The sequence below is a fragment of the Phascolarctos cinereus genome, unplaced genomic scaffold, assembly GCF_003287225.1.
Source record: "Phascolarctos cinereus isolate Bilbo 61053 unplaced genomic scaffold, phaCin_HiC Scaffold_8;HRSCAF=390, whole genome shotgun sequence".
NCBI lineage: Eukaryota > Metazoa > Chordata > Mammalia > Diprotodontia > Phascolarctidae > Phascolarctos > Phascolarctos cinereus.
Window position 1 is genome coordinate 45408833 of NW_027556291.1, and position 23095 is coordinate 45431927.

Sequence of the window (23095 nt, forward strand, 5' to 3'; positions counted from 1 at the left end):
CCACAATACACTCTGGAAATCACAGCCAATGACAACATTTTGATGCTGAAATCACATTTGTTTATTACAACACACCACAGAAAAAGTATACATCTAAAGTTTTATTCCCCCAGCAGCCTCTATCCATCGGCATCATGCATTTCCAAGAACTTTCGATCAATATACTATACTGCTCACGTGATAGATCATAATGGCTCATAGCCAACTATAGTGTTAACTGTCGGATGAAATGCTCAGTCCTACATACCAGCTCATAGCCTGCGAATGCTGAAACCTTGCATAGTGAAGATACAGTAACGGTAGAGGTGAGGATTGCATATAAAATATACCTACGTAAATCTACCTAGGATATCTGCAAACTCATCCTACACGCAAAAGCATCTTCAACTAAACTTATTCGAGTACCTTCTCCTGTTGTAAACCATTCACCGGTTGTGCATGATTGTAAGAGAATCTGACATGAGGTTGTTTGGTGATGAAACCTGAGCAGACTGCACCATGATGGAAGAAGGGCCGTCCCGAGGCGGCTAGTGGTCTGTCTCTTATAGAGAGAAGAAAGTCCGGAGGTGGCTATGAGCTAGTATGTGTATCCCTTCTAGTTTCTCAGCCTTGCCAGGTTCATTTCACAAGGGGCCTGAGAAGGCCCCTACTAACTTCTTTGTGGGGAGCAGCTGGGGGAGGGGACAGTAAACATAAGTGGCATGCAGTCACAAGAGAAAAGCAGCAGGGGTTCAGGCAGTTTGCCTTAAAAGGAGTTCTTACACCAAAAGATGCATCAATAGGGAGATAATTGTGCACAGGGAACAGGTCTGCTAAATTAAATTGGAGGGGCAAGGTGTCTGGGACACCTGGTTCTTCCTTATTGGATTTGGAATTGGGAGACTTGGGTTCATAAGACTGAGGGCTGGAAGAGACCCCAAAGATCATTGGTTAACCACCTTGTTTTATGGTGAAAAACTAAGTGGTCTCCAAAGTCCCTTTCTGCCCTCACATCGTATGGTCCTATAGTTTCCTCAAACTTTGGTCCCTCTCCCCTGAGGCTCTCAAGTAGAGAACAGCACCAAAGAAGGTAGGAATGTTTCTGGGTCATCGGCTTGTGTGAGATTTGCCAGAAGAAATGAAGACCCAGACCATCCCCAGTAGTGAGGACGGAAATATTTTGGAAATACTGGCCTGGAGGGGTCTCCAGGTGTGAGATCTCATGGGAACCTCTCTACCTCCCCACAGAAGCCTGAGTCAGTCATGACTGGCAGCCTCTGTGGTTTCAGCCTTCCAATTTTTCACCCACTGAGATCTCTCATACTAGCCTAGAAATTGGCACCTGTCAGATCCTGCCCAGCACATTATAAGGGAGTTACGGGAAAGGGGTGGGGTGGGGGAGCACAAATTGCAGAGCAAGCAAGAGATATGTGCGTCCATTTAGGACTGGAACCAGCTGCAGCCAGGGCGTGGTTCAGAATCGGTATCATCAGAAAGGGGCGATTTGGCCCGCTTTTCAGACTTGGCGGGGGCCTTGCCCTTACCCTTGCCCTTGCCCTTGCCCTTGCCTTTGCCCTTGCCCTTGCCCTTGTCTTCGACCTCATCCTCTTCCTCTTTGGCCTCAACCTGGGGGGCCTGCTCTTCTACGACAACATCATCCTCAGAACGTGCCATCTGGCGCTGGCCATGGGATGCAAACAGCCTCATGCAGACTCCTGAAAAATATTAACAATGATCATCATTTAACAGCAAATGTTAACCATGATCTTATAATTGTATAACCCTTTCTATTTTCCTTGGGTACTGAAAAACCAGAGTCAGGGGCTGGAATGGAGCTCTGTACCAGACTTGGCAGTGGCTGACAAGGACCTCTGAGGATATCTTGAGGGCCCCTGCCCAACGCAGCCCCCTGAAACATACTGCCAAACCCTGGGCTCACCTTGGCTGGAGGAGGCATCATCAGGGGTCTGAGCTCCATGGCCAGACCTGAAGGGGCGCAGGCAGAAGATTGTTTTGGAACTCTTGGCAGTTTCCTTTTCCATGCGGCCAGGGAGCCTCAGGAAAGAAAATGGCGGGAAAAGAGTGGGGATCTGGACTGCCCCAGAACTGGTACTTGCCACGGGCTCATCGGTTTCTTTGTGAGTACCCCTTAAATTGAAAAGGGCAAGTTATTCCAGGGTAATGAGCTGATTTTGCATTATCTATAGTTAAGGAAAGGAATAGTGGATTTCACTGGGGAAGAAAGAAGGTAGGTTTGGACAAAATCATTGTCTTTGGGGAACCAGGAAGAGCCACAAATTGAGCTACCTTCAGAATTGATGTTCTCAATTGTGGCAGGAGCCCCAACATTCTCCATTTGGGAGTAATTTGGGTATACCCTCCTATAGCACTGAAAAATGGAAATCATACCCCATCCCCTCCACACAAATACTGCTTTGCATACAAAACCTCTGCATAAATATTTGCTCAGTGAATCAGTGAATGAAGGAGAGTCTAATAGAGGGCAATTTGATATAATTCCCCTTCCTTTCTTCCTGCTTCTCCCCACTCCTCATTGCTGAGAAATATGGGTTTAAGGTTCTAACCCAGCCCGAGATGATCACCCATTCTCCTGAGCTACTCACAAGTGAGCAATGGAGGACGTGGCAGATTCGAGGGCAGAGCAGGACATCGAACCAGCAGCAGAGACGCATTCAGAAGCCGAAGTAGACTCGCTATCAGAAGCTGATGTCTCAGGGACCGCCAAGGGCATGGGGGTCTTGAATTTTTGACGCAGAAGATATTCAATGACATCAGGGTCAGTATGCCACACGCTGAGGAGCACCTCACTCTGCACATCAGGGGGCACCTGGGAGAGGAATTGGCACCTTAATGGACAACCACTCAAAGCCTAGAAGGGTGGGAGACCATTCTCCTCCCTTCCAGGGTGGCATCTCTCTCCAGGAGTCTTGGCTCTGGGGCCAAATGCCCAGAGACCTTGGCTCCTTCACTGTCAGTCTCCCCAGGGACAGGGCCATCAGGGAAGGTTCCTCCTTATGATTGCCTTTTACTCCTAAAGCTTCCCAGGGAGTTACTTCTTCCCTGGAACCAATACATTGGTCACTTATGTTTCTATTTCCTCTTTCTTCTCCTTCCTCTAAGGATTTCCTGTAGGATTATTCTAGTTAGATCATTTAACGGGGATGGCCCAAGAGTCAAGAGAACTGAGTTACTGTGTCATCTGGGGAGGCAGAGGGCCTTTCTTAAACGGACTGCAAGCTTAATGCTTGGCAATGGTGTGATACAGAAGCCAAAGAAACTGAGAAGATACTGCTCCCCAGTCAGACCACATCTGGAGTGTTTAGTTGTGGGTGCCACACTTTAGGAAGGACATTGATTGGTAAGCTGGAGGGCAACTAAGATGATGATAGAACTGGACACCGTATCATTATGAGGACTGGGAAAAAGAACTAGGAAAGAAGCGAGGATTTAGGCTGGGGACAAATATGCCATCCTCAGCTATTTGAAGAGCTCTCATGAAAAATGGGTTGTCTCACAAGTAGTGGGTTCTGCCTCACTGAAATTCTTCTAGGTCCCCTACTGACCACCTACTCTACCCAGGGCTGGGTCCCCAGGCCTCCTCTGCTTTATGGATAGAGATCCCTTTAAAGAGATTCATCATTTTCTTCTCTTTGGTGTTCCAAGATGGTGGAACACCATATACTACCAACAGACAGAATGGAAGTAAGGTAATTGGGGGATGGTGAGACAAGCCCACACAAGTGAGCTTCTTTTCCTACCATGTAAAGGATCTGGAAATTCTCAATCAGTGTCTGGAGCACAGTGATCATGGCAGTGCTCTCCTCCATCCCCAGAACTTTGGTGTCCTTCTCGTGCATCTTCTCCTTCTGCAGGATGTTGGGTCCAAAAATCATAGCCAAGTTGGCGGCGGTCATCCGGTTGCCAGAAATCTAGAGAGGAAATTGAAGAGTGAGCAGGAAACAAGAGAAGTCAGGAAGAAGTGGCATGTCCAACATTCTTGTCACTCCTTGAATTCAGTCGGATTAGTCTCCTTGTTGTCTCTCCCACATGCCACCAGTGAAGTGTACTGGAAACATCCCCTCACCCAACCTCCTGCCTTGCCCTTTTACCATCTGGCCCTGAGGCCCAATGGTGTCCTCAGAATGCTTGGACACTTTATCCAGGAACTGCAGGAGGCGGTACAGAGTATCACAGTTGCATGGGGGCAGCAGATAAATCAGCAGCTGCAAAATGGCCAGCCTCTCACCGGTGGGCAGGCCTGTGGAGAAGGAGGGCATGAGATTGAGCCATCTTAGCTAGGCACCTTTGGCCATTAGGAAATGTGGCTTGGTAGCTTCCTGGACCAAAGAAAAGTCCATCATGCCTCTGGAAACTGAAAGGGCATTGAGGGTGCCCACTGTGGACTCCTTTCCTCCATTGTGGAAGAGTGGCTAATCCTCTCTGTGGAACAATCAGGTCCCACCTCTCCCAACCCTTCCCTTGGTGCCCCTGGAGGGGGTGAACCTCTTGCTTTGCTATTCATCTCATGTAAGCTTCAGCTCAAAGCTGTGCCCTTTGCCCATACCTGCCCTTACCTACCTCCACGGATTTTAAGAATTGACTTACTGGCAGCTCGAAGGAAAACTTGGTAGAACTCCCTGGGCACCAGGGGCTCACTCAGATCCCGCAGAAACTCCTTAAGCAGTGCTGCCACATCATGAACGCTCTGGGTCTCATCCAGAATGACATCCATGCCTTGGTCAAACTCTTCACGAAGCTGAAAGGAGGAAAAAGAGGAAGAATAAGGCACCTGTCCTGATGCCCCTCCCTCCCCCCTTTCCCTCCCTTCAGTCTTCTTGTAGGCGGAGCAGTTTGAGGGGCTCTGGGAAGGCTTCCCAGCTTCAAACACTTTTCCAGATGGTCTGCTAGAGACCTACAGTGAAAAAAGAAACACTAGATGTACAGCCAGGAGAACTGGGATTGCATCCCCTTACTTGCTCCCCATCTGACCTTGGGTAAGTTCCTTCCCTTCTCTGGGTCACAGTTTCCTCATTTGTAAAATGGAGCTAACAATCTTTGCAATACTGACCCCCAAGGGTGGCTGTGAGGAAGGTGATTTGCAAACCTTCAAGTGCTCTACCTGACCCCAAATTCAGAAATCCTTTTAGTTTGGGTCAGCCCAATGTGGTGGAAAAAGCTTAGGCCTGTTAGTCAGGAGACCTGGGTTCTAGTCCTAGCTCCCCCACTTAATTGGCTATGTGACCTAAGCCAAGTCACTTCCCCTCTCTCAGCAATCGTCTCGCAGAGTTATGTGAAGAAATCTCTTTGTAAATTGTAAAGTGCTACAGGAAATGAAACTATGATCATATATTTAATATTCTGGGTAACTCCTTTTTGTCTTTGTGTCTCCAATGCCCGGCATAGAATGTATAATAAATGGGTTTTGATTAGGTGATTAATCGCTGTCCCTGTGGGAGATAGAGAGGTACCTAAGACATGATCCCTGCACTCGGAGACCTTCTGATTTAGAAAAGGAAACAAGACAAGACAGGACAAGACAAGACAAAACAAAACATGGACCCAAGGAACTACCAGAAGAGGCAGGATGTGATAAGAAATAGGAACAAAAGAGGCACAATTCTCTATAGGAGTTCAGAGGTGCTCCAGCAAAGGTACCTGCTAAAATAAGCTCAAAGAACTCATCAAACACAAATGGGTCCATCCATAGAACACCTTAAGGCCCAAAGTTCTTCCTTACCCCAATCTCCTGGGTGTCCCCTCCACCACCTCCATCCCTTCCCTCATGGACTCCATTGCATCCCTCCCTCCCTCCCTCCCAATTTCCTCTGGGACCCACCCATGGCTTCATGCTGCCATGCCCCTCCCATTCAATAGCTCATCCCATCAGGGAACTAAGCCATGCTGGTATGCTCTTCAGCGACTGTGCTTCCCTATCAGACTGAGGGTTCTTCATGGAAAGGGCCATGTCTCTCCCATACTACAAGTATCTCCCTGTGATTAATTTCCCCCCCTTCAGATTAGCAGCTCTCCCCTAAGAGGATCTTAGATTTAAATCTGGAAGGGACCTTAAAGGCCACTGAATCCAACCCCATCATTTTAAAGACTAAGAAAATGAGACCCTGTGAGTTGAAGTGAATCCCCCAAGGTCACACAGCTAATATGTCAGAGGCTGGATTTGAGCCCAGGTCTTATTGACTCTACATCCAGCAATCTATCCACTATACCATGTTGCCTCTCTCAGAATGGTAGCTCCCTTAGACTAGGGATTTTTTTCTCCCCTATCAAGCCAGAAGCTTCTTTATGACAGAAGTTGTCTCCACAATCAGAAAGGAAGCTCCCTAAGAGAAGGGACTGTGTCTACACTTCCCTTTATCTCCCTCTGCTTCCCTTTACCTCCCTCTGCCCAGACCCCAAATCATGGAACAGAACTCAATTGGCCTTCCAGTGATGGAGAATATAAATGGAGAAACTGGTTTCTTAGTCTTAGCCTAGTGAACATTCTTTGGAAAATATGGAGAACAGGCTCCTTTACCTAGTGTTTGTCCAAATAATTCTAACTTCTCTCCTAAATATTCAAGTTTATTCTCTTCTTCCATTTTCTGGTTTCTGACCTTCCTGAATGTGCTTTCTGTTATTCTTCCCCTTTGTCTCTCCCCATTGCCCTAGGACATGGAAGCCAGGTCACCCAGAAGAGTATCCAAGGGGAAAGAGCCAAACTGGCAAGTGCCCAGAGGAAGCATACCTTGACTGTTCCCTGAGGGAGTTCCCACACATACATCTGTCCCCAGGCCCCACCTTTATCCCTTTGGGTTTTATCTCCCTATCTCCGAAAATGGGTCATGTAAACATCTCTCTACCTCCTTCACTCTCTTCTTGGAGCTTCCAACACGGAAAATCCCAAGAGTCTTCAGGCCTGAAAGAATAGTTAGACAAGACATGGGGCAACACTAGCCCTGAGTGCCAGCCCACTGCCCACCTGCTCCCTACTGTCCACTGCCAAGACAAGGAATTCTTCTTTCTCTCATCCAGAGGTTATTTTGATGGAAAACCTAGAACCCACTGGAGTAGCACCCTGGAATTTTTTACTTGTATCTCCATATCTCATTAAGGCTGTATTCTTAATTTCTGTGTGGAGTCTCTGCCTAACTCTGGTTCCAGACTAAGCCCTGCCCCTGCCCCATGCTGAGTCCTAACCTTGATCACTGAATTGTTTGTATTCTGACCACAACATGACACCTTAGGGGGTAAATTTCATTCCAGTTTTCAAAAAGTTGTAAAGAAAGATGAAGTCCCAAACCTGTAGACCAGTGAGTTTGCTATCAATCCCTAGCAAAAGCTAATAATTAAACAGATAAGCTGTAAGCATTTAAAAAATAAAACACCATGATAATTAGGAACTAATGTATTTAAGAAGACTAAGTCATGTCAAACTAGTTGCATTTCCTTTTTAAATAGTGTTACTAGGTTTGGATGGCAAGTGAATGCCACAGACATAGTATATATATCTTGATTTTGACCAAGTATTTGATAAAATCTCTAATGATGCCATTGTGGAAAAAAGTTGTGGAAAATGTAGGCTGGGAGGTACAGTTATGTGGATTCTTAGCTAGTCAAAAAAATGCTACCAAAGAGTCTTGGTTGTTGAGAACAATGTCATCCTCAGTGGGAGAGCCACTAGGACTCTGTCCATGGTCCTGGCTAGTCTATATTTTTGTCATTAATTGGGATAAAGGCATAGATGGGATTCTTCTCATATTTGCAAAGAACACAAAGCTGGGGGAAGAGCAAATATGATAGATGAGATCATCAAGTTACAAAATTATATCAATTGGCTGGAACACTGGGCTGAAATTAACAATATGAAATTTAAAAGGAGGTAAACATAAAGTCCTATGTATGTATTTTTTTAAATCAATTGACCAAGTTCTGGATAGAAAAGACATGACTAAACTTTGGAGAAAGGATGAAAATTATCTTCAACTATTTTTATTGGAGGTAGCAAGCTCTCTATCACTAGTGGTCTTCAGGTAGAGACTGGATATCCATTTGGTGGGTGTGTTGTAGAGAGTATGAGATTCTCATTCAGGTGCAGGTATAAAGGTAGGAATAGTTTCCCCTCACCAGACTGAGCTTCTCTAATCTCTTCTTCCCCAGATTTTCTTTTTTTTAAATTAATTTATTTTGAATTATCAACAATCACTTCCATCAGATTTTCTCTCCTTTTCTTTCTGTACTAGTGCTGCTTGGATCCAAGGTGATTAGACTAGATGCAGTAGCTAAAGTTGGGATGACTAGACATTGTTCAAACCATTCTACTATCTTTTTTCCCCACCCCACTTAAAACTCCCTCCTTCCCTCCTCTCCTCACATCCTTACCATGCTCCTCGATGTGCTCACAGCACTTGTCCACAATAACGGGGACCTGTCGGAAAATAGGGTTGAGCCCCAACTTCTCCTCATTGCCCATGAGCTTTACACCCTCCCGACTGGCAGGGAAGGAGAGCTGCAGGGCCTCCAATAGGCGCGAGTTGCCTTGATCCAAATCGGAAATGCAGTCAACAGATAAGCCCCCCTGCAGAAAAATGGGGAGACTCTAGGGAGGGATTGGGCAGTGAGGACTCTAAGTCTGTTCCCCTCCCCACCCTGTCCCCGCTGGGATTCTCCTGGAAACTGCCAAGACAACCAGGAAGCATGAAATGTGTAACAGGAAAGCCATGCACATTAAAACAACTTTAAAGTTCCACCTCACACACATCAGACTGCCAAAGATGACAAGAGGACAATGACAAATGTTGGAGAGGCTATGGGAAAACAGATACACTAGTGCATAGTTGGTGGAGCTGTGAATTGGTCCAGCCATTCTGGAAAGCAATTTAGAACTATGCCCAGAAAGTAACCAAATTGTGCATAGCCTTTGACCCAAATATACCACTAGTAGACTTATAACCCAAGGAGATCAAAGAAAGAGGGAAAGGACCTAAAAGATATTAATTGTGGCTCTTTTGTGGTAGCCAAAAATCAGTAACTAAAGGGATGTCCTATTGGGGAATGGCTAAACAAATTATGAAGTATTAATGCAATGGAATATTATTGTGCCATAAGAAATGGTGAAATGGACAATTTCAGAGGAAGCTGAGAAGACCTTTATGAACTGATGCAGAGCAAAGTGAGCAGGAGTACAAGAACAATCTATACAATGAAAACATCACAGAGAAAAGCGACTTTGAAAGACTCTTGAATTCCAACCAACACAATGATGAACCACGAGTCCAAAGGAATGAACATGAAACATGCCACTCACCTCCTGACAGAGAGGTGATGAACTTAAAACGCAGAAAGAGATATATATATATATTTTTTTTTTTCAGACATGGCCAATGTGGGAATTTGTTTTCCCAGACTAGGTATTGCAGACTTTGTTTTTTTTTTTTAGTTCTTTTTTAATTTGCTCAAGGAAGTAGGAGGAACAGGGAATGATAGAGGAGGGACATATTAATTTTTTAAAATGCTTGTTAACTGAAAAGAAATTTTAATTTTTTTAAAACCAGAAAAAGCATGCAAGTTCAAGATTACTTCCTAGCAATACTCACTTAGATAAATTAAACACCTTCCTTAAGCCATCCAAGATTGCTCACTGTAGGACAAGTGTCCAAGGACTCAGGTTACTGCTGCTTCCATCAAGAAAAGACCAGAGAGGCCAGTTCTGGCCCTTCTTCATTAATCTTGTAAGGGTAGTACCCTCTCTTAAATAATTGTTATCACAACTCCCAATTCTGCATGGTTTTTAAGGCACACACAATACTTCCTCATTTCACACTAAGTTTGGAACTTACCCTTCTCTGGATCTTTGGGGGATGTTCTGCAAAGAGGGGAGTCAGAGGCTCCCTGTGATACTCCATCAGGGCTCCCAGCAGGGAGTGTTCTCCTTGCATGCACTGGCGATGCTTCTCTGTGAGGAAGCGAAGCACGGAAGCCTCCACATCAATGCCTTGTCTCCGAGGAATCTTCATGGCTTCCCTCTGCCGTTTGTTGGCCAAGTCGTTGGCAATGACTTGGGAAAGGGGTATCCCAAAGGTCTGAGCATTATCTGGAGAAACTAAATTGGGTCAAAAGAGGAAGGTGCAGGAGGATAACTGCATACATTTTAGATAAGGGGTGTTTCTCAGTATGGGAATTCATAGAGTAGTCTAGAACTCAAGACTTGGCAGTTACCCCTCAAGGGATTATCAATTCACAGATCCAAGGTCAAGGGGATCTTAGAGATCATCTAAGCAGTAAGACCCCCTTATCATACAGAAGAGGAAACTGAGGCCAAGAGAGGGAAGAGGAATCACCACTGGTCAATGGCTGTGAAATTCAAGCCTTGGTCTCTTGGCTCCCAGTCCAGATCTGTCACCCATGAATTGATCCAACCACTTGTAAAACTGTTTCTCCTTTTAGCTTATATCATCTCTAGAGAGAATGAGTTCCCCAAGGTAAATTTTGACCTTTTTCTTGTCCTAAATTTTCCTTTTCGTGTTTCCAGGAGTCTCCCTCCATTTAGCATCTAGAGCTTGGTAAACAAATCTATTTGCTAATCTGCATCACCTTTCTGATCCTAGAAACATTAAGCCTCAACTTTTTTGGGCCAGCCTCATATAGCTGCCACCACTCCATTCTTTCCATTACTTTAGCTGTCCTTATCTGAAACTTCTGTAGCTCCATAACTATTTGTTTGAGGAGTGTCCACTAGACTTCTACACATAATTTAGGTGAATGTTTAGGGAATAGATGAGAGTAACTTCTAGATGAAGGGGCAGCTAGGTGGTGCAGTGGATAGAGTGCCAGGCCTGGAGTCAGGAAGACTCATCTTTGTGAGTTCAAATCTGACCTCAGACACTTACTAGCTCTGTGACCCTGGGCAAGTAACTTAATCCCATTTGCCTCAGTTTCCTCATGTGTAAAATGATCTGGAGAAGGAAATGGCAAACCACTCCTGTATCTTTGCCAACAAAATCTCAAATGGGGTCATGAAGAGTCAGACCCAATTGAAAATGAGTGAACAACAAAACTCCTAGATCCCTTACTTGAGTTTTAATTGATTGCCTGGGGCCAACCTTTCCATAAGGGATTAAACTAGGTGATATATTCTTTAGCTATGGCAAACTGTAAAACAAAGAAAAATACAAAATGGCACTCAATCCTTCTGTAGCTTCCTTGCATTTCTGTAGTTATAATAGCAGAGTGGTAGAAAGGGGGTAAAGGGTGCTAAGAATCACACCATTTTAGACAATTTATTAACCTAACTGTTGGCGCTCTAAATGCGAGATCCTTGTCCAGTCTCCAACAAATCTGAAAGCATTGAAGGAATGGAATTATAACAATATTAGACATTTTAACTATAAATGATACCAAAAGATATAAGGAAAGAAGTGAAGTTGGTTTCATCATGCTCCTAAAGACAACAAGAAACATCATTTCAGAGGGTAGTTGGTCATCTTATCTTGCAGTGCTCATGTTCATAACAAAAAGACCATTCTCAAGAAACATCTCAAAAAATGAAATTGACTTTCTCTTATAATATATGAAACACCTTGTTGCTGATACAGGGGTCATTTCTCAGACCACTGACTTGCTAGAGTAGAGATCAAAATCAATGCCAAATTAGGAAAAAAAGGTTAAAGATGAAAAGTGAGCATGATGTACAATCAAAACAGTTCCAACCTGACCTAATTAAATGGCTACTGATGTCCAATAAATGGATGAAGGAACAAGGAACAGACATTAACATGGACCATCACCATTTCCTGTGGAAGTTGAACCAAAGTAAAGCAATTACCACAATGAAGAGACCAAAAACATATTTGAAAAAAAGGAAAGATAACAAACAAGTGGGAAAAATCATGGATGTTAATACTCTACAAAAAGGATGATTGAGAAGTTATTAATAACTACCAACCCATAAGCCTACCCTCTCATCTCAACAAAGTACTTATGAGACAAATCTACCTACATATCAAGGGCGTCCTTTGTGAAAATATGAGAAATAGGGAGGATTTTATAAATAATATTCTACAATAGATAATATCTTTACAGTCACATACTTGACTTAAAGGTTCAAAGAATACAAGATCCCACCATAAGTACTGTTTGTTGATTATCAAAAAGCATTTGATTGGGTAGAGCAAAATGCAGCCTTAAAGGCTCTCCTCCAACAAAGTGTTTCCCATTTATATGTTAATACCGTACAAAGTTTCTTGATAGATAAAACAGAGAGGACTCTGTTGGAACAATCTTCTGATTATTAAAAGTCAATTGAAACATAAAACAGGAAGACATTTGGATCACCAAAGCTGTTTGCTCATGATGGAGGATGTCCAGAGCAGAAGCCAAATGAAAGAGATATTCCCTACATCTATACAGGTGAGGTCTTCCAGATGCTCTTGTCTGCAGGAAATTGGACTACATCAAGTCTAAGAATATTGCAAAGCCTATTAAATAAGATCAATAATCTCAGAAAAGAATTCATCCTAATAATGCACATGGGAAAAATCAAGTGGATAAAGAATGCCTATTGCCCAGATTATAGATGGACAGTGCCCAGAATTGATTAGACGAGAGTGAACTGGATTGCATTTGGAAAATTATACAATACTTTCAATGATCCCAAGTTTCCCCCAGGAAGGAAAAGCTCATCTTTTTAACACCCTTAAATGTGATGTGATAAGCCTGTGTGTCACGTAATACCATAATCTCTGAAGAATCAGAATTTTGAGTCCCTGAAACAGTAATGAAGAGGCACATTAAGACACTGAGGCCCTGAAAGATTGAGTTATTCATCCTAATTTACAAAGGGAGTAATTATCAGAGCATTGATTCTAACCCAAGTGTTCTGACTCCATTATCTCCCATTTGGGCCAGGCCAGACTCTGGCTTCTGAGAGTTGTAATACAGATGACTGAGATCCTGAAGAATCCTATATGGAAAACCCTAAAGGTAATATAGGAGAAAGATTGGAGTTGAAGGAGGAGAAGGAATTATGAAGAAGACTTAACTTCAAAATTGTGAAAAATATCAGAGATTGATTTGGGGGAGGGGAAATTTGGAAGGACATGGGAAACTGAAGCAGAAAGAGAAGAGCTCAGCCTGAAGGAGAATGATTGGAGGTGAAGAAGGGCATGAAAGGGATCTGAGGGGAAAAAGGAACAAAAGAAGGACATATTGAAAGAGAAGGAAAAGGAATCATTAAGAACAAGGAGGAGAATTTCTATTCTGGATCTGATTCTTAACAACAAGGAGGAACAGATTTCTGGGATGGGAATGATGAGAACCTTGAGGACAAGTGATGAGTCCATTTTAGAATTTATGAAAGGGGAGGAAAGTCAGGGATAATCTGACATACTACCTCAGATTTTTGGAGAACGAATTTCAAAGGATTCAGAAAAGGAAACCATAGACTAAAATTCTGCAGGGGAAGTCATCCCTGGAAGGATGAGAAGCTCAATAGAATGAAATTCAGACTATCCAAAGCGAACCAATTTTAATGAGGAGGGAAAGGTAGAGTTGTCTAAAGAGAACAATGTGGATGCACAGGGGGGCTTATCCTAACTTTGATTTTAAAGTCATGTACAATAGATGAAAATAAGTGTAAGTAATAAAGAAAAATTGTAAAAGCATAGTATGATCTGATAAAAATAGATTTCTAGCAAAGCATCTGACAAGATCACAAATATTATTCATGTGGAAAAGATGGCAGCCAATATCATGGGATCAGATTTGTTGCACTCCAGCTTTGACTTTAGTTCTTGGGACAGCATTTTAGAGAAGACTTTGACACACTGCGGTGTGTCCAGAGGAGAGCTATAAGGATGATGAAGGGACTGGAGACTATGCCATCTAAGGATTAGTTGAAGGAACTGGGAGTGTTTAGCTTGGAGAAGAGAACACTTGGAGGGAGGATGGGACATGATTGTCATATCCAAGTATCTGAAGGACTGTCCTATGGAACAGGGGCAGGCTACAAGAGGGTAGAGCTAGCAGCAATGAGTAGAAGTTCCAGAGAGGACAATTTAGGCTAAATGTAATCATTAATAATTAGGACAGCTAACAATTAAGGAGAATGGGCAGATCAAGGAGATGATTGGTTCCTGCTCCCTGGTGGTCTTCAAGCAGAGGCTGGATGCCTACTTGTCAGGGATATTGTAGAGGGGGAGTCAAGTCTGGTCTTGGTTGGATTCAGTGGTCTCCAGGATCTCTTCCGGTATCCTGTGATTTTAAGGGTTTTGTTCCATATATGTGGAAATGGCATCCCCTATGTAGTCTTGGAAAGGAGTGTTCAGTGGGTTCCCTTTATTCAATTTACTACTATAGGATTCTGTGACTTGCCCAAGAGGGGGTGATGGCAGAAGAGCAGCCATTGTCAAGTTCTGAGTTCTACCAACCTCCCCTCCCCCACCCTAACCAACTGAATTCAATAAGAATTCATTAAATGCCTGCTATGCACAAGACAATGTGCTAGGCACTGGGGGGGTGCAAAGGCAAAATGAAAAATAGCCCCCCATTCAAAGCTCCCATTCACCCCTTATCCTTTGAATTTGTCACATCAGAATCCCAACCCCCCACCCCACTCCCAAATTTTGCCCTCCCCATGCTCAGCATCATGCGATATTACCCACTCCTGTTATCTTCCCACAACATGGCAACCCAGAACAGGCATTGACTGGAGGTCCTACCTTTTTTGTCACGACTTAGAACATCCAATCTTTTGCGAAGGAATTTGCCCTTCTTGTTTGCTAAAGTTACAGAAAGAAAGGGGAACAAATCAAAAATATGGGTTCAGCACCATCCTTTTCTAGAGCCCTAAGAATTCTGGTACCTGGGCAAATTCAGTTCAGGGAAGGAGAGGGAGGAGACGGAGGAGACAGCCATCCGTATAAGGCCCCTACCAGCAGGAAAGCCAGTCTGGTAGACCATCATTATAGGAATCAGACAGCCAACTGGCTGCAAGAATCATCTGTTTCTCTTCCATTCAGCTCTACAGTCAAACACTATGGCCATAGTTGACATCTGGTCCCTATTAGTGGCCGGTAAGAATTTAGATTTCATTTTAATTTGAGAGACCCCCCCCCAAAAAAAAAAAACCCAACAACCTCATCAGACAGCTGAACAATCGATTTCTTGCCAAACCTCTCCCTTTTTCTGACTCTTTCAATTCTCTTATTTATGTCAGGTAGAAAGCTGCAGGTATAAACATGGAACTGGGGTGTTTAGCCTGGAGAAAAGAAGACTCAAGGGAAGACATTCTAGCTATCTTCGAGTATTTGAAGGGCTGTCATGGGAAAGAGGGATTAGACTCATTCTGTGTGGCCCAGGAGCAATGGCTGGAAGCTGCTGAGAGGCAGAAATTGGCTTGATGAGAGGGAAAATACTTGCTAACGAGAGCCAAGAAAGCAAGGGGCTGTCAGGGGCAGGAGCAGATGCCCCCTCCTGAGAACTCCAGACAGAAGCTGGATGATCACTTCTTGGGGATGGTCTAGAAGGGCTCCTGTAGAGATCTGGGCTGGCTCTGAGGTCCCTTTCCACGCAGAGATTCTGTAAGGTTTTTCACACCTACTACTCACCCTAGACGGGGGAGTGAGGTAGCTCATCTCCCACAGAACAGGGGAGGACAAGGTTCCAGATTTCTCTTTCTCTTCTCCCCTCCCCTTCTCTCTCTGTCTGTCTCTCTTTCTCTCTCTCCTTCTCTCTCTTTTCCCTTGTCTCTCCTCTCTCTCTCTCCTTCTGTCTGTCTGTCTCTGTCTCTCTTTTTCTTTCTCTACTGTCTCTCTGTCTGACTGTCTCTCCTTCTCTCTCCTGTCTGTCTGTCTGTCTTTTTCTTTCTCTCTCTCTCTCTCTGTCCACAAATGGAAGGGTATATGTCCCATGTCTCTGCAGAAAAGGCAGTTTGGCAATAGTTAAGTCTCAGCCTGACTTGGGCAGGATTCCGGGGAAGCCGCAAAGGCCAGGGAAACCTGGAATGGCACCAAGGAGCCTCCTCAGATTTATTTATTGGCTTTTAATTCCACATTTGCCTCCCTGGACCAAAAGCTTCGATGTGTTTCTGATGAGTAGAAAGTCTCCCTCTGTTTAATATTTCCTTTCTAACAAGGTTCTCCATAGAACCTTCCAAGAGCCAGGAGAGGAAAATGGAGGGAGGGAAGAGCCATACACCCCTCAGGCAGCCTCTCTGCTGGCCCGCACTTCTCCACTCATGCTTCCTCCTTCTCATCACTTATCTTCACTCTGGACACCCTTTCCCTAATACTTCAACAACCCCAGCCATGGAAATGTCAAGTATCACCTAGGCCTTGGGGGTGACGGAGGAGAGAGCTGGGTATGGGAAGTAGGTGGCTGGGGAAAGCAGAACTGAGGAGACAGTGTCACAAGAAGATTTTCTTCTAGATAAGAAAATGACCCTTCCTCCTTTCTTTGCAGAGGTGGGGGACTATGGGTGTGAAATATTGCATATTCTACCAGGCTCAGTTGATTAGTTTTGCTGAACTGCCTTTTTCTTCTCACTTTTTTTATTCTTGCATGTAGGGTATGGTTCTCTGGGGAGGGAATGGGGAGGAAGATATTTTGAAATGAAGGTTATGTAAAAACAAAAAAAAATATGCAAAAAAAATGAAAAAAGGAAAAAAAAGAGTACTTTCTTCTCCCTAGCACTGGAGGGCTCAGTCTGGAGCCAGAGGCAAAGATGAAGTTTAGGGCAAGGGTCACAGTTCAGTAGAGCCAGAGTCAAGAACTTGGTCTGGGGGCTAGGATTAGGGCTCAGTATGGGACCACAGTAAGGACACAATCTATGACTGCATGCTATTAAATTTGACTCATAATAAGGCTCTAGTTATTATTCATTAAAAAGAACAGGAGAGGCCCCCAAAGCCCAATTTGCCTCTAGCTCCAGCTGTCCCAAGCTGAGTACTGCCATGCTGGCTTCCTAGCTCTGTTTAGTGTCTTCAGCTATCAGACTGATGCCAATGGTTTCTACCTCCAATCTCACTGAGTTTGGTCCACACAGAAGAAAAATCAGAGACTCAGGTGAGAAACCAGAGATTCACTGAGCTGGAAGCAACACTGGAGAATAACTGCTCTACCTCCCACCCAGGATGTGAGCTCCCTCGGTGGGAGAGGTTCTTAACCTTCGTTTGGGTCCAGAGCCCCTTTGGCAAGCTTGTAAAACCAGTGGAGCCCTTCTCAGAATAATGGATGTTTTGAAAATTCATAATTGAAGGAACTGCTTGATTTAGCTAGAGGATAATGAAAATAAAGATGTAAATTTTTTCCCATCCAAGTCCACAGACCCCCTGAAATCCATCTGTTGACCTCAGGTTAAGAACCCCTGTGGCATCCCTGACAAGTGATCATCAATCAACAAGCATTTATTAGGCACCTACTATGTGCAAGGCACCATGCTAGGTGTTGGGGAGTCAGAATATACATGTATAAGTATAGAGGAAATATGTACAAGGCTTTTTTAGGGCAGAAAGCAGCTGGGGGTAGGAGGTGGCTCCAGAAAAGGTCTCAATTAAGAGACAGTACTTGAGCTAAGCCTTGAAGGAAATTGGGGATTCTAAGAGATGAAGATGAAGAGGGAGGGTATCCCAGGCATGGGAAAGGGCCAGTGCAAAGTGCAAAGGCACGGAGACAGGAGATGAAATGTGAGGAACAGCAAGGCAGGTAGTGTGTCGAGGGGAATAATATAGTAAGGCTGGGAAAGTAGGCTGGAGCCAGGCTGTAAAGAGCTTAAACTGAACACTTGCTGAAATGGGGAGCTCATTACCTCACAAGGCAGCCTGTATCACTGTGAAATGTCTCCCACTAATTGGGGAACAGTCCCCATGACTCCTGAACAAGCTTCCCTCCATCAGTCCTAGACTGTGAACTCCATGAGGGCAGGAGCCATGTCTTAGCTAAGCTCTACACGTTGAATTACAATAGCCTCGTATTATTTTGTATGTAGAATGTAAGCTCCCTGAGGGCAGGGACTGATTGTTTCCCCCATTTTTGTCTTTGTATACCCTGTGCCTACCACAGGAGCTGGCACATTGGAGGCTCTTCATAAAGGCTTGTTGATCGCTTGACAATGGATGCCTGATCGCTGGTTTTTGGAGTGAAATCCTCTACACTCTGCATCTCTCCCAGCTCCTAACAGAGTGCTCTACAGACAGTTGGTGCTTCAGTGGTGCTTGCTGAATGGAACTGAAGCAATTCAGCAGCACCAACAGGAACTGGCACCCAACCAAGCCAGCCGAGCCAAAGCATCAGTTGCACAACAAGGCAATTGAGCTCCAAGAGAGCAATGAATTGACTGCATTAGCACAACCATTCCGTTGGGAGCGGGAGATTCCAGACCTGCAAGTGCAAACGCCCGGGTGAAATGGACCATCTTGCATACAGAGATGTTGTGTACCCACTATCAAGAGAATGAATGGTCGCTTTAGCTCCAATTTCCAGGAATGGGGATGGCTCACACTGAGCCATCCCCATTCCTTTATCTACTTGGTCTTCCTGGTGACCAGTGACATGCCTTTGTGAGATAGGATGAGGAGTCAATCTAGGAAGAGTCATTCCAGTCCAGACCATGAAACAGGATTGTTTTCTTTCTACACCTAACTGGCCAACACAGAAATGGAGCTTATGGCCTTGACCTCATAAATTACAGGTTCTAACCCCTGAGAGAACCGGTTCAAGCAACCCAACGTTAGCCAGTGGTGCTTTAGTACGATGAAGGGGCAAGTAAGTGCCTTGTTCAGTAGGAAGTATGCTGTAAGGAAAAGACCGTTAGACTTGGAGACACATTTTATTGTCCTTTATTTATCATATCATCTCATTTTAGAACTAGAGTAGAAATTTGGGATGATATAGTCAAACCTCTTCATTTTGTAGATGAGGAAACTGAGGCTTCAGAGTGGTTGGGTGACTTGTCCAAGGTCACACAGCTAATACATGGTGGTGCCTAGACCGCCCTCAGAACATGTGACTACAAGTTCATTATGTTTTCCACTTACAGCACAAGTCAGAAGAGCTGGATTCAAGGTCTAGCTCCATCCAACTGAGTGCCATCGGCCAAGTCACTTAACAACTGACTCCCTCCAAGCCTTGTTTTCTTCACATATAAAATGAGTATGATAATACTTGCCCAACGTACCTTCAGACAACTGCTGTGAGGATCAAATGAGATAATGTACGCAGAAATGCTTTGCAAATGTAAAATTCCACATGAATCTAAGAATCTCAGAAACTGAAAGGGGCTTCAGAGGGCAGTGTTCTGTCATGAGAAGAGCACTGGATTTGGGGACCTGGATTAGAATCCCAGCTCTGCTCCTTCTTTCCTGTGTGATCTTGGGCAAGCCACTTAACCTCTCTGTGCCTCAGTTTTCCTCATCTGTTGAATGAAGAGGTTGGGCTTGATGGCCTCCAAGGTCCCTTCTAGGTCTAATGATCTCTCAACCTAAACCATTCCTTTGCTTCTTCCTTGACAACAGGATCACATTTTAGAGCCCAAAGAGACTTAGTGATCACCTAGTCGACCACTCCTCCTCTCCCCTCACCCATTTGGCAGATCAGAAAGTTGACAGCTAGAATGCTGATGGGATTTGCCCAAGGTTACACTGCTAGTAAAGTGGCTGAGCTGGGGTATGAATCCAGAAACCCTGATTCTTGGTGAAATGCTCTTTTCTCTTTACACAGAGGGGAAAAAAAAAACATGAAATGGGGAATGGAAAAGGGACAAAGAGCTCAAAAGAGTGGAAAGAGAAAAGAGCTATTCCCCTCCCTCCTTCATTCCTCCCCACCCCCAATTCCACTATCCCCAAATAAGAGAGACCCCAAACCCAGGATTCAACAGCCATCTGCCTCAGAATTATGGGGAAGAAGGAGGGTATTGAAGGGAACGATGGGGCAGAGCTGGAAAACCAAATGATTGTGTCCTAGCATAAAGGAAATTTAAAAAACATCCCTTCGAAATAATGAGAGCAGCAACAGGCTACCCAAACACGAATGTTATTCCGAGTGGGAAATTAGAGAGACACAAATAACCAAGCCATCTATGTTAGGTTTCTCAGAATTACAACCATTTAAGTGGAGCGCATACTTTTTCTGCATTATCTGTTGCCTGGGACCCCTTATCACATGGCTCTGTATATTGTTTACTGACTATTATCCATCATTCAGCCCTTACCTTGGGACTGAGTGTCCCCAAGGACTGGCTTCTCAAGAGAAACATTCTTCACCCTTTGGTTCCTCTCAAGGGCTTGCACTGCTCAGCAGCCATTGCTAGCAGTATTGGCCGGATGAGTCTTCAAGATGGTTTGCTCAAAGGGGGAAACTGTGCTATTAGCCCAGGCATGTCTCTCTTGAAATTGTTTGTCAAAGTGACAAGAAAAATAATTCCCATTTCTGGAATGCTTTAGGCTTTACAAAGCACTTTATTCACAAAAGCCCTGGGAAGTGGGAAGGAGACACATTAACATCTCACTTTTACAGAAGGGGAAACTGAGGCTCCACCTAGGGTCACATGGCTAGTAAGTGGCAGAGTCAAGATTTCTGGCTCCAAATCCAGTGTTCTTTCTACTACATCCATTGACTCTCTCAAAGGAGGGGAAAGGGGAAGCAAATCTGTTCGTGGGTGGTCACTTTTCGAACACGGAACTGGTAAAAGGGACTGACCGACATTTAGAATTTTTGCTGCAATCACTACCCCTCCTCACCACCACACATACCCACCCACCATGGGCTTTTGGGCTTCCCCCTCTTTTCACCTTGGTCATTTCCAAAACAGTCAATGCAAAAAGGTTTCTCCATCTCTTTGACTTGAGGGTGGGGGCTAGGGGGCAGGAGAAGAAAGGAAGGGGATGATCGTAACTACCTTAGCCCTGATACCTGCAGAGAGCTCCTTACCTCAGAAAGGGCCTGAAGCTGCCTTGATCACATAATTGGGCAGCATTATTACCGTCTGACAATGACATGCATTATTTAATGCCTCTGCCCACGGCAACTGGAACTGATGAAGACTGTATTTACAGCTTCCCACCTTCCCAGCTCAGTGAAATCCAGACCCCAGGCCACTCTTCAGCATCCAGCAAACTGGTGCCTGTGGCATGTCTGACCAATGTGTGCCAGCCGGACAGCCGGGTAAGCCAAGTCCAATCAAGGCACACTGTAAGGAGGTTATGGATATGACTCAGTTGTTCATTGCAGCATCTCTGTGCAGCTACTAATAAGTATTGATATTATTATTCCCAGTTCTCTGCTTGACTGCTAGTCTCAACCATAAGGAGCGGGGGCCAGGAGTTGCGGGATGGTTCTTAAGTCATTAAAAAAGGCTCAGAATTGACTTTCCTTCCCAAAGGAAACTGGCACAGCCAGAAGTGACACCTTCAACAGGAGGTGCTGATTCCTGAACCTCACCCTCCACTCAAATCTCTCACTTCAACCTGAGACTTCCCCAAATCCTTTCAAAATCCAATTTAAAAGACTAGCCAGTCATCTATAAACCACAGTGATGGGCACCTGCACTCAGCTGCAATGAATTTCGCAAGCTTTGCTCCCGATGCAGTAACCAAATGAAGATGTTGGAAGGGATTTTTAGCAGTCCCCTAGCCCTGGCAGTGGTGTCTGGCAATTGTAGAGAATTTGGAGCCAAAACAGACCTGTAGTTAGTACATCACCCTGATTTTACAGAGTACAAAACTGACCTCCAAGGAAAGGAAGAAATTTCTTTAAAACCAAACCAGAACCAGGAGTAAAGCCTTGGAATTCTGGGATCTGGATTCCAAGCCAGGTGCCCCTCCCAGTCTACCACCTGCCTCAGCCAGCACAGCCTGATTGATGAAGTACTTTCCAGAGGCAAAGATATCAGAAAATTTAGAGTAGGAAGTGACCCTACAGTTGTTTTTTTGGACAGTGGGGAGAACAGGGATCTGGACTTGTGTTTTATCGATAGGTCGAACTGCCCACAGTGTAGAAAAGTTGAATTGATCGTTGAACCGATTATAAAGTCTTAGAGAATTGCTAGAGGGCACTGAAAGATTAAGCAATTTGCCCACTGTTAAAAAGCAAATAAGTGTCAGAGGCAGATTCGGGCCAGCCTTCTATCCCCTGCCATCATCCATTTTAGTACCCTCATTTTATAAATGGGGACAATTAGGAAACTTGTCCTAAGGCATGCAGCAATTATGTGGAGGATCTGCGATTGAATCCAGGTCCTCTGTCTAAAGCTTCCTGTAACAACAGCCCTCACCCTACTCCCCTCCTCAGCCTGGACTGGCTGCCACTGAGAAGCTGGTGAAAATCTTTCCAGTTGCCCAGGGGAGTCAAAGAAAAAAACTTGGGGGAGAGGTAGCTCGACGGCCCTTCTTGGGTCCCTTTGGCCTTACCTTTGGGCATCTTGATGGGCCAGGAAGGATTCTTCTCCTGCAGGCAGAAGAAGGCTATCTCCCGAAGCCTGGTACGTTCCAGCTCGGAGAGATTCTGAATGAATACGGCCTGCATCCCTAGGTCTCTTCCGATTCCAGGGATGCTACCGAGAGTAGTCACTAAAGAAAGCACAAAAACAGAGAAGCAAGTTGGCAATTTCCCCCTTCTGGGCTTGGCCATCTCCAAAGCATCTCCTCTTATTCCAGGTTGAAGGAGCCAGATAGAACTGTCTTACTGTCACAGGACCAAAAGGGAGGGGTAGGGTCAGTTAGGTGGTGAGAAGGCCAGCAGAGGTGGGTGGAGGGAGACGCTTCAGGGGGAGAGGGAACCCAGACAGAGCTTTGGTAAACAAAAGCCAAAGCTTCTCAACCTATCCTATCTTTTGTTCTCCAATTCAGGATCTGTGGGCAGAGATAGCCCCCAGCAAACCTGGGAAGTTTGTAATCAACGTCATTTCCCCTGAATCCCCCTTTCCAAGAGACCCAAACACTCCTTCACTGGCCTTTAGGGTTCCCTAATGTGATACTCTATCTGGGCTTTCTATGCCCCGATGAGAGAGGGCATGCAAGTATCACTACCCTCCTATTACACAAGGGGAAACTGAGACTCAGAAAGGTTTAAATGACTTGTCTAGGATCACACAGTTTAGAGGTATTACATC

At 44.7% G+C, this 23095-nt stretch overlaps 1 protein-coding gene across 1 annotated transcript; it reads right to left on the bottom strand.

Annotated features, from left to right (window-relative positions):
- Positions 1-1419: 1419 nt before the first annotated feature.
- Positions 1420-22509, bottom strand: ARHGAP36 (Rho GTPase activating protein 36). Its single transcript, XM_078148047.1, has 10 exons — positions 22395-22509; positions 9834-10096; positions 8377-8572; positions 6858-6913; positions 4606-4756; positions 4110-4258; positions 3759-3929; positions 2604-2827; positions 1919-2127; positions 1420-1694 (listed from the first exon to the last, which is right to left on the bottom strand). Exons 1-10 carry the CDS (start codon positions 22507-22509, stop codon positions 1420-1422), a joined length of 1809 nt encoding a protein of 602 aa, XP_078004173.1.
- Positions 22510-23095: the final 586 nt, after the last annotated feature.

Excerpts from the sequence above, each read along its gene's own strand:
- ARHGAP36 (XM_078148047.1), bottom strand. The coding sequence starts at position 22,509 with ATGCAGGCCGTATTCATTCAGAATCTCTCCGAGCTGGAACGTACCAGG. Across the intron at positions 10,097-22,394 it reads GCCCATCAAGATGCCCAAAG|TTTCTCCAGATAATGCTCAG; the intron begins GTAAGGCCAAAG and ends GACCCAATTTAG. Across the intron at positions 6,914-8,376 it reads TGAGCACATCGAGGAGCATG|GCCTGAAGACTCTTGGGATT; the intron begins GTAAGGATGTGA and ends CTATTCTTTCAG.